This window comes from Grammomys surdaster, unplaced genomic scaffold (genome assembly GCF_004785775.1).
Source record: "Grammomys surdaster isolate TR1022 unplaced genomic scaffold, NIH_TR_1.0 355, whole genome shotgun sequence".
Classification (NCBI taxonomy): domain Eukaryota; kingdom Metazoa; phylum Chordata; class Mammalia; order Rodentia; family Muridae; genus Grammomys; species Grammomys surdaster.
Genome location: NW_021604774.1, coordinates 735651 through 747375, shown reverse-complemented (window position 1 = coordinate 747375; position 11725 = coordinate 735651). Strand labels below are relative to the sequence as shown.

At 45.6% G+C, this 11725-nt stretch overlaps 1 protein-coding gene and 1 pseudogene across 1 annotated transcript in view; both read right to left on the bottom strand.

The window, feature by feature from the left end:
* Aurkc (aurora kinase C) overlaps window positions 1-563 on the bottom strand; it is a 7314-nt gene extending 6751 nt beyond the window's left edge. The window contains 2 exon segments of the mRNA XM_028779578.1: window positions 438-534; window positions 537-563. Coding sequence (XP_028635411.1) covers window positions 438-534; window positions 537-563 — 124 coding nt within the window.
* A 5594-nt stretch (window positions 564-6157) lies between these two features.
* Window positions 6158-9945, bottom strand: LOC114631263 (annotated as a pseudogene).
* Window positions 9946-11725: the final 1780 nt, after the last annotated feature.

Genomic DNA, 11725 nt, shown 5'->3' with positions numbered 1-11725 from the left:
GAGGAGAGAGGAGAGAGGAGAGAGGAGGAGAGAGGGACCGGGGAAAGAGGGGAAAAAGGGGGAGGGGGAAGAGAGAGAGAGAGACAGAGAGAGACAGAGAGAGACAGAGAGAGAAGGCTGAAGCCTTTACTGCCCATGCACCACCACCACCACACCCCCTCCCAACTGCAGACCCCAGTGGCCTCTAACTGTCCCCATCCTGCTGCCTCCTTCTGCTTGCAGGGAAATCACGTACGGGCCACCACCTTGGAGTAGGTCCCGGTTCCCATAACTCTTACTTGTGTGTGAAGCCCAGCCTGATGCCAGTGACCCTCTTCCGTGAACTCTAAAGAGGTGAGGGCAAGCTAAAGTCCTGCTAGCTGCTTAGATCCTGGAAAAGAGTAGGCGGGAAACGCTATGACTGCGGCCTCACCAACAGCCCAGAATGTCCCACCCACTCCAGGACACCTGCGACCCACGCACGGGTAATCCACTAGCACAGCTGCACTCAAGCGCACAGCTGCACTCAAGCGGCTTCCAGATCGTGCTTTGGCAGAGACAAGTAGATCCCAGAAGATAACCATTGGTTATCTTTCTGAAGTCATAGCCGTGCCCAATAGGCGTGCGGAAGAAGCTAGAGCTTCTCTCAGGCTGCTTGCGCTATAGGATGGTGGCAGTGGAACCAGAAGGAAGACACTGGAAGCCTAAAATCTCAAGCAAGGTAAGTACCATTTGCTGAGGTCAGCAGGACGGGCGCTAGATGTTTGTGCAGGTAGGTACACAGGACCGTCAATCAACCTCGAGGACCTCGTTGTAAGAAACAGTACATATGTGCCTCCTCTATCAAATACGATGAAATTTATGTTTATTAGAACAGGGAATTAAAAGCTTTTTTAAAAATTAAACGCCTTGAGCCGGGCGGTGGTGGCGCACGCCTTTAATCCCAGCACTTGGGAGGCAGAGGCAGGTGGATTTCTGAGTTCGAGGCCAGGCTGGTTTACAGAGTGAGTTCCAGGACAGCCAAGGCTACACAGAGAAACCCTGTCTCAAAAAATAAAAAAATAAAAATAAAAATAAAAAATAAACGCCTTTAATCCAAGTGTTTAACCCTTTAACTCAGGAGGCAAGGGGCATCTCTGTATTTGAGGCCAGCCTGCTCTAAAAGAGCAAATTCCAGGACAGCCAAAGCTACACAAAGAAATCCTGTCTTGAAAAACAAACTATTGGGGGCTGAAAATCCAGAACAACCCAAGCAAAGCAAGATCTTTATTTGAATTAGGCAGCAAAAACTGGCCAGTGGGGGATAACGACACAGACTTGGGAGCTGACTGGTCTTGGGACGTGCATAAGTAGACGACAGAAGTCTATTGTACTCAGGCTGCTACTGATTGACCAGGGCCACAGAACTTGGGAACTGAACTTCGAACCCCAAGCCGAGGATATCACAGAAAAATATTAAGCCTGAAACCATAAACATCTGTGCCGTTATAGTTACATATTCCCACCCCTCAGGATCTGGCATGACATGGTTCCTGTCTCTGGGACACGACTGGCAGCCACGGGCCTCCACAAGTGTCAGTAAGGCTTGTGTGTAGAACACTGTGCATGTTTTTACGTTCCTATCTCAAGGAATGTCCTCCCTGTTAACGTTAATGACTCCATGATAATCAGAGACAGCAGGAGTCCGGGAGGGAAGAGAAGATGTAGCTAATGTCTCAGCAAAATGGCAAATGCTGGGACCTCCAGGACAGCCTTTAAGGCTGTGGAAAAGAGCTCTAAAAACATTAGTTCAAAAACGTATTCCTCAGCTATGCAAACTATAAGGATGCAATATGAATTCTATGAGGAGCTTCACCAACCTAAAGAACAAAACCAGCCACGCTGTGAGCCAACTTGTCAGGAAGACTATGGAAGGAGATAAAGAGATTTACGGAGTGATGATTGCAGGAGACACCACTCAGCTGTTTTCCATGCTTACAAAGGTAGACAGATTCCCGAATTCAGGGTCAGCCTGGGACAGAGCAAGGTAAGACCTGCTCATGGTAGAAATGGTAATTTCAGGACAGGGTCCCACAGAGCTAGCTTAGCATCTGTGTTTAACAGTGGCAGGCAGATCTCTGAATTCTTTTGCAATGTTAAAAAAGAAAGTGTGCTTGCTGTCTCCTAAGAACCAAAGGGCTGGGTCAGGGGATGCTGAGTCATAGGATAATCAAAAGGAAACTTGGAGTAAATATCTGGATTGATATATGAAATTAAAGAGTGGGTTTATGATCTGCAAGAGATGACCTATCCAGAGAGGTTGTTTTTGTTTGTTTTTGTTTTGAATAGCACAAGAGAACTGCTTGGAGAACTGTATTGATCAGAAAAAAATAGAGAGAGCTGTGTCAAGCAGAACATGGGTGGCTTTAGAGAAAGGGGGACTTCCTTAGGGACATGTCTTTGGGGTACACTTAACCTGTCTGTGGAGGGTCCACTTGCCTAGTGTTCACATCTCAGCTTGCCAACTAGAATGTCACTTGCCACTTACTTGTCTCTTTCTGTCAAACAGGATGATACCTGGGGAGGTCTTTGGGAACTTATACTTTATTTGACCCCTCTCCAAAACGGAAGTCCTATTCAAAAGGCTTCGGTTTGGTTCCTTCTTACAAAATAAGTTAAAAAAAAAATCCCACCTACCTTGTGAGACTTTTTTTGTGAGTGTTCTTGTTTATTTGTCTCTCTCCCCCTCAGCCACCTCCCCACCCCACAGGGTTCCTTTTGTAGCTCTGGATGTTCTGATAATCCTTATGTTGACCAGGCTGGCCTGGAATTCAGAGATCTGCCTGCCTCTGGCTGCTGAGTGCTGGGATCAAAGGCCTGTGCTTGCACAACACCAGGCCAATCCAAGTATTTTAACCCTTCCTGTGCAGTAAAGTTTTTGTTTCCACAAAGGCTTACTGCTTTCTTAAAGGAATTTGATGGCCTGGAGCAGTGCCACTTTCCTGTTCTTTTCAGACTAGGAAATATGAGTAAAATTGTGAAGACCAGCCCGAGCTAAGGGGGAAAAAAATGAACCACCACCTGAAAGTAAGCAAATACTCATCTTCCATTGTATTCTCTTTGCAGAGCCTTGAACTCAGAGACACTCCCTAACTCTCCCCCCCCCCACCCCATACACACACACCTCTGGCTCCCCAGTGCTGGGATTAAAGGCACGCTCTACAGCCAGCTAAGAGATATATCTTAAGAGTAGTCACTGTACAGCCAGGCAGTAGTGGCCCACGCCTTTAATCCCAGCACTTGGGAGGCAGAGGCAGGCAGATCTCTGAGTTCAAGGCCAGCCTGGTCTACAGAGTGAGTTCCAGGACAGCCAGGGCTACACAGAGAAACCCTGTCTCGAAAAACAAAACAAAACAAAACAAAACAAAACAAAAAAAAGAGTAGTCACTGCACTAAAGCCCAAATCTATAGCCTTCCAGTTTTAGTTTTTATTGCTTGAGGTTTGATTTTTCTTTAGTTTTTCTTTTGCTTTGTGTTTTGTTTTTTTGAGACAGAGTCTCACTGTAGCCCAGGTTGGTCTGGAATTCACTATGAAGCCCAAGTATTGTCATGTACCCCATTGGATACCCTGGACTGTGCAAAGTAGGCTGGCCTCAAGTATTCCATCTTTGTGGGATGGTTTTACGCACTGTGTATTCAAATGCTGATTTCTGTGCAAGGACACCTAATTGCTAGTGGATGTTGGCAGTGTCATAATTGTTGAAGCATCTCCAGTCTCAATATATCTGTGTAAAAATTGTTCTCCATCACCTCTGATTGGTTAATTGTGGAGAGCTTTTGAGGCCACTTCTAGGAAGGTCATTCTGATAAACCCCTAGACAGTAACCTTGGGACTTTGTTTATTGCCTGTTTGATTACTTTGATTATTGTCTGGTTTGTTCCTTAACTACTTTGTTTATGCCTTAGGACTGACCACATTCTCTGTATGTTCTTAGAATAATGTAAAAGCAGACTGGAAGAAAATAAACCCGCTTCAGCTTCAGAACTGACTGGGGTCATGTTGGAATGTTGTCTATCTTTTTCTTTTCAATCCTTGCTCCCTCCCTGGAGAACCCATTGACTGACTGAACAGGGGATTTTCCATGGCAGTGAGGGGGTCGAAGAAGGTGGAGGCCGAGATCAAGAAGGGTGTCATGAGGGAGTCTCCACGAGGAGATGGCTGGAACAGGAGCACCCAGGGCAAGACTAAGATGGCAGGTAACGGGGCATGTGGCTGGAAAATAGGCCAGGCCATCATAGTCAGGTCAGAATAGAGGAGTGTCTGCCCAGCTATAATTCTTGATGCTTATTAATAAATATAATCTCCGTATCATTATATGGGGGCACACATAAGAAAGACCATACTTGCACTTTTACATTATACAATCCTCCTGCCTCAGCCTCTTGTAGGCATATCCCACTACACTTGGTGGCTTCTTTTTCCTCTTTTTCTCTGGAGACAGGGTCTCACTGTGTAGCCCCAGCTGAACTTATAGATGCACCTGTTTGTTTCCTGAGTGTTGGTAAAGACTTGTATCATCACGCTCAGACTTAGATTTGGCTTCTTTCAGTCAGTATTGTGTGTGTGAGTTTTGCCTGCATGTTTGTATGTGCTCTCCCTGCAGACACAGAGCCTAAAGAGAACAGTTGCAAATGGAGTTATGATGGCTGTTAGCCCCCCATGGCTGATGCCGGCAACCAGACCCAGTACTCTCCAAGAGCAACCTCTGCTCTTAATACTGTGCTACCTCAGCTATACGGTTATATAGTCAAATCTTGTCTCAGAAAGGAGGAAAAAAAAGAAAAAGATTCATTGTAGAACCACACAGCTACACTTGGTAGAGCCATTATCCTCTGCTTCATTTGGCTTGGAAAATAATCATAATTTTTTTTTATTTTAAAATTGTATCTCTATGTGTCTATACATACAGAAAAAATGCCTGTGGCAGTTTGTGGTCAGAAGAGTATACAAGATCCCCTGAAGCTGTAATTACAGGCAAGTGTTAACTGCTCGACCTGGGTGCTGGGTAACTGAATTCAGGTCTTCTAGGACAAGTTATTCTCTGGTCCACTGAGCTATCCCGTCAGAGTTTACCAACCCTACCTGACTCTGAGTTGTAATCTGATCTGCCTTCTAAAGAAGGTGTCCACCACCCAGCTCCACTACATTTTTTTTTACCTGAGAAAAATTTGAATCAGCTGAAAACACAAGCTTTAAGATTTTCACCCCACAAAGGCAGGCAAAAATCTCAGCTGTATATCATGGAGAAAGGTATATATTCATATGATTAAGGGGGTGGAGAAGTGACTCAGCAGTTAAGAGAGCTTACACACACACACACACACACACACACACAGAGAGAGAGAGAGAGAGAGAGAGAGAGACAGAGAGAGAGACAGAGAGAGAGACAGAGAGAGAGACAGAGAGAGAGAGACAGAGACAGACAGACAGACACATCTTAGTAAAGGAAAACAGAAAAAGACTGTTGGAATTTTCAGGAGTACAGGTACTTAGGAAAACTATGGATCATTATTGCCTTACATATGAAGTATTTCATGGCTCAAATGCCCCCATTCAGCATAAAAGCTACCAGTCTCAAGAATGATATCTTAGGACACAAAACTATGCAATACATGTTTACAGGCTTGTTCTCAGCTAACTCTTCAACACCAAGCGAGTATACAAGGCACAAGAAAGGGCCAAAGCATCGGACCACTAAAACACCCACCTCGCTCCAAGTAAGCTGAGGAGTATCACAGTGCCATAGGTTTGGCGGGGAGGTCTGAAGAGACCCGTGTTTTTATTTTTGTCTGCATCTGCCTTGTAAAACAATCCCTGAGATAACACAGCAATGTAAACTAGGAGAAAGATGTGGTTGAAGCTTTTCCTATGTGAACACAAAACAAGATCCTAAACCGGGCAGTGGTGGTGCACGCCTTTAATCCCAGCACTTGGGAGGCAGAGGCAGGAGGATTTCTGAGTTCGAGGTCAGCCTGATCTACAGAGTGAGTTCCAGGACAGCCAGGACGACACAGAGAAACCCTGTCTTGAAAAACAAAAACAAACAAAAACCAAAAAAACAAAAACAAACAAACAAACAAACCCACAAGATCCTACCCCCACCCCACCCCAAACCCTGGAGCTCTTTCCTGGGTGAATTTTCAGAGGGTAAATAAGGCTGGGTCTGTAGCTGATGTTGCTCTTTAGATGACTGTGTATTCTGTGACAGGAAGAGGTTTGTTTGTTTGTTTGTTTTACAGTCAAGACTCTTGTGGAGCTTCTCTTTGGTATAGATGATCAGATGCTGAGGAAGATTTTCTTGTGACAAAAGATTTCCCTCACTGGTTACACTCAGGAAATCTTTCCCCAGAAGTTCTCGGAGGGTAACTGAGGCGTGTGTGGTTGTGACCGGTCTTCCCTCCTCTGCCACACTGGTAGGGCTGCTGTCCCTGTGCATCCTTTGATGGTGACTGAGGGAGGAGGTGCGGCTGAAGGTCTTCCCACACTTGACCATTCATAGGATTTCTCCCCACTGTGAATCTGCTGGTGCCTTGCGAGTCCTGACCTACAGTTGAAGACCTTCCCACACTCCACACACTCATAGGGCTTCTCTCCAGTGTGCATGCTGAAGAGGCAGAGGAGGAGATCTTTCCGATTGCTGAAGGCTTTCCTGAGCTCTTTGCACTCAAAGGGTTTCTCTCCGGTGTGGGCCCTTTTATGCAAGATGAAGGTAGAACAGTGGGTGAAGGCTTTGCCACACTCACTGCCCTCATAGGGCTTCTTTCCTGTGTGTGTCTGCTGGTGCCACAGGAGGCATGACCTGTGTTTAAAGACCTGTCCGCACTCAAAGCATTGTATGGGTTCTCTCTACCATGGATGACGAAGTGTCTAAGGAAACCTTCCCAATGTCAAAAGACTTGTCCACATTTGGTACACATGAAAGATTTCTCTCCAGTATGTCTCCTGCTATGCAGGACAAAATTGGAGCGATGGGTGAAGGATTTCCCACATTCGCTGCACTGGTAAGGCCTCTCCCCACTGTGGACTCACAGGTGCTAGGTGAGGTATGACCTGCGGTTGATGGCCTTCCCACATTCCTGACACTTGTAGGGCCTCTCTCCTGTGTAGATCATCTGGTGCTGGAGGAGATGAGTACTCTTTATGAAGGTCTTCCCACACTCTGTACACTCATAGAACTTCACTCCAGAGTAGATCTCTTCATGTCCAGCCAGGAGATGTTTCTTCAACACCTCACACTCACTGCATTTGAAAAAAGTTTCCTCTTCCTCCTCTATGAGCGCTGGATATACTTTTTCAGCTATCTCTACACCAGCCCGTATTGGACTCGTTTTCCCAGGGAGCTTCTGCCCGAAGGCCTCTGCCTCTTGTCTGCAGAGTCTTTTCTGAACTTCTGATGGACCGTCATGGCCTTTACTTTGCACCCACTGCAAGCTTCCTGGGGTTCTTGGGGTTAACTCTTCCCCAGAATGAGGTTCCTTCAGACAGTTTTGGTTTACAAGTGTTAGGTCCTATGGCCTTGGTTTTTCCACTGCCACCTAAAACAAATTCAACACATGACAGTGACTGTTAGGGAGGACAACACAGAAAATAATAAAACTATTATGCTATTGAAAACACATACCCAACGAACTAAAAAAAGATGTCTGCTATATTATTTCCAAAGCCTCAGTTAGCAATGTTTTTTTTTTTTTTTCCTTTCCTGGTTATTGTGGTCCAAATATTGTAAAAGGAGATGCTGAGAGAGACTGGGTCAGGAGCTGGAGGAGGGACTTTCAGTAAGTCGTTTTAACACTATAGCTAGCTGTGGCTGAGGAGAGTGAGACAGGCACCTTGAAGTAAAATTCTTCTAGGTGATGCAGCTAATAAGAAGACATAAAATATCTGCTGTGAAAGAAAGCACACACAGGGAGCCTCAGCTGTTGTTCAACACCACAGGGAATAACCTTCAAGTACGAGAGGTGTCCAGAATTCCTTTCAAAATTCATTATGAGTTCCTATCATTAAAACTGCTAAGTGTATATTTTTTTTCCCAGAATAGGTAATTCATTTCTGGCCCACAAGCAGATTACATAGAAGAGATTCAGGGAACAACAAGGCTTCACAAGAAAAGCAAATTATATGATTAGGTTTGTTTGGGGTAGCAGGCATGGTGTTAGATGCCTTTAATCCCAAAACTTGGGAGAAAGAGACAAGTAGGTCTCTAGATCTGTGGGAGTTTGAAGCCAGCCTAGTCTACACAGTGACTTCTAGGATAGCAAGAGCTAAGTTCTACATAATAGAACTTAAAAAATGTAGTAATTTTTTTTTTTTCAAGACAGGGTCTTACCATATAACTCTGGCTGTCCTGGAACTCACTCTGTAGATCAGGCTGGCCTCGAACTCATAAGAGATCCGAGTGTCTCTACCTCACGAGTGCTGGGATTAAAGGCATGCAACCACTATGCCTAGCTATAATAATTTTTTTTTTACAGAAAATAATATTTGTTTGGTATATACAGAGAATCAAGGCAAACATTTTAAGTGAAATATGTCACGCTAGGTACGATGGCACTAATCCATAATCCTAGCAATTGAGAAAAGCTGAGAAAGATAGCCTGTCTACTTGAGAAAAATCTGCCTCAAAAACAAAACAAACAGCCGGGCGGTGGTGGCACACACCTTTTAATCCCAGCACTTGGGAGGCAGAGGCAGGAGGATTTCTGAGTTCAAGGCCAGCCTGGTCTACAGAGTGAGTTCCAGGACAGCCAGGGCTACACAGAGAAACCCTGTCTCGAAAACAAAACAAAACAAAACAAAACAAAACAAAACAAAACAAAACGGTACCTGAATTAGTGGTTGTTTTTTTTTTTCTGTTATAACAAGGAGATAGTAAGCTGGTTGGTGGTGGCACATACCTTTAATCCCAGCACTCACTAGGCAAAGAGAGGTGGGTCTCTGAGAGTTTGAGGCCAACCTGGTCTATGAAGCAAGTTCTAGGACAGTCAAGGCTGTTACACAGAGAAGCCTTGTCCCAAAAAAGCAAAACAAAACAAAACAAAACAAAAAAAACAAAACCAAGACCTAAACCACAAAAGGCATAATAAAATGGACAATATAGTAAGAATGCAGGCTTACTTAACTTGCTTTTGAGGACTAACAGTCTACTTCAGTAACTCCAGCGGTTTGCTCCCATGACGCAGGACAAGCAGGTAAAGATGGATGAGGTAGGTTTGCCATAGCAAGATAGGAATAATCACACTCTTGTATAACTGCCAACTCTCAGAGGCTCTAGCTGGGGTATCACAAGAACAACAGTGGAGGGGAGACCGTATTAATCACTAGTGAGATGATTAGCTTTATCGACTTTATTACCTACAGTTACACGGGAAGAGAATCTCGGTGAAGTACTATCTGCACTGGGTTGGCCGACGGGCATGTTTGCTAGAGGACTGTCTTAATTATGTTAACCGACATGGGAAGACAGCCCAGTGTGGGGGCCCTTGCTCCGCTCCTTAAGCAGCAGTCCTGAAATGTAACGAGCTGCATCTCTATTCCTAAGCCCCACCTCTCAAAGGTCCCCTCATTGCAACACCCTTGCATGGAAGGACACTCCTGTCCTCATAAAAGTCTGGGAGACAAAGCCAGTATGCATCTTTACTGAGGTTTTTAGTCAGATGTAATGCGAAGTTTTGAGATGTGCATGGTGGCACATACCTGTAAGCCTAGCACCTGGAAGGGTGAAGCAGGAAGAACACTGTGAGCATGAGGGCTAGCCTGGGCTACCTAGAGTGAGCTTTCACCTCAAAAAAAAAAAAGGAAAACAAAACAATAAAAGTAACCAGTTTTACAGTGTTCTTCCTGTAAGTCAGAGACTCAATAAGGGTCCTATCTTGGAACTTCCTCACAGCATCCCCAGATACAAAGTCCACAGCCATCATCAGGACCATTTTTATACATGGACAAACCAAGGCTCAGGTGTCATCACTGTGTGTGTGTGTGTGTGTGTGTGTGTGTGTGTGTGTGTGTGTGTGTGAGAGAGAGAGAGAGAGAGAGAGAGAGAGAGAGAGAGAGAGTGTGTGTCAGGGGGGAGGGATGTCTAAACTAAAGCAGAATCCTAGTCCCAGCCATCTTTTTCCCATTCACTGTTTAACCACAAACACCAGCAGGTGTGGGGCGCAGGCACAGCTGGGATGCTGTCATGAGTGTCCTACTCACAGCCACGGTGACTGGAGGTCCAATGGCTGACACACAGACTGCAGTGCAGGGTTGTTCTGGATCCCTTTTTTGTAACAGCCTGTGTACACTGACAGGAGCAATGGAAATGGATACTCGGTATGTTCCCGTCTAAGCAGCGGACACTGGGACACAGTGGCATTGGACAAGAGGTCCAGGCCTAAGAAGTTCTGAGAACAAAGCTGGGGGCTGGAGCAACATGGCAGCAGCTAAGAGCACCCACACAGGCAGCTCACAGCTACCTGTGACTCCAGTTTCAATGGATCCAGCACCCTCTTCTGGCCTCCACGGCACTGCATACATGTGGATCACATACAGACAAGCAGGCTTGTGCACATGCACAACAATTTAAAAACAATTGAAAGAAAAAAAAAAAAAGGAGCAACTCTGAGATTGGACCAGACACCTGGACTCCAGACTCCCAAGCACCACAATATGGAGAAGGCCTCAAACACCCAGAGGGGCCAACAGCAGAGACTGGATGTGGGGTGGTGATGCGGCAGGGCCTTGCACAGAAAGATAAATTATCTTCAGGGACCAGAGGTCACGCAAGGGCACACTCTGGGATTACACTGCAACACTTCACTAAGAAAAAAAAATTACACATTAAAAAAATTACATGTTAAAATAAATTTTTTTTGTGTGTCTATGGGGGTGGCATGCCACGGTTGCCGTGGTGTATGCATGGGTGGAGACTACAGGACAACTCGTGGGGTTCAGTTCTCTCCTTCCACCACGTGGGGCCTGGGAATCACACTCAGGTCATCAGGCTTGGTGGCCAGCACCTTTACCACAGAGCCACGTCACTGCTCAGGATGTCAACGGTGGGGAAAGTCTGTGTGAGACGAGGTGGGTTGTGCTGGGAAATGGCACGTGGGACACTGGCACCCACGTGGGACACTGCATTATGTTGAGAACACTCCTCAAGCAAAGGAAAAGAGCAAGCGCCTTCCTAATGGAGAACAGGACAGGCAGCCTGCAGACAGATGTGGCAGTGTGCATCTGGGCTAGCTGAAAGGAATGTGTGAAATGAGACCACAGGGGTCTTCTTATTTATTTATTTATTTTTAAAGATGTACTGTAGGGTGTGTGTATGGTGTGTGTGTGTGTGTAGTGGGGTTACTTTTATTTTGCTGTCATAAAATACCATGATTGAGGTAAGTTAGAGAAGGTAGAGTTCACTTGGGTTTAAGCAGGATAGGAGTTCACAGTAGTACAAAAAGCCACGGTAGCAGGCAGGCAGGCATGGCAGTATCACTAATCATAGCGCTAGTCACAAGCATGAGGCAGAGGGAACTGGAAGCAGGGTGAGGCTAAAACACTCAAAGCTCACCCCCAGTGATGTGCTATCTCTAGCATGACTGCACCTCCCATAACCTCACTAAACAGCATCACCAACCAAAGACCAACTGTTCAAATGCCTGAGTCTATGGGGACATTTCTTATTTAATCTATTGTGTGTGTGTGTGTGTGTGTGTGTGTGTGTGTGTGTGT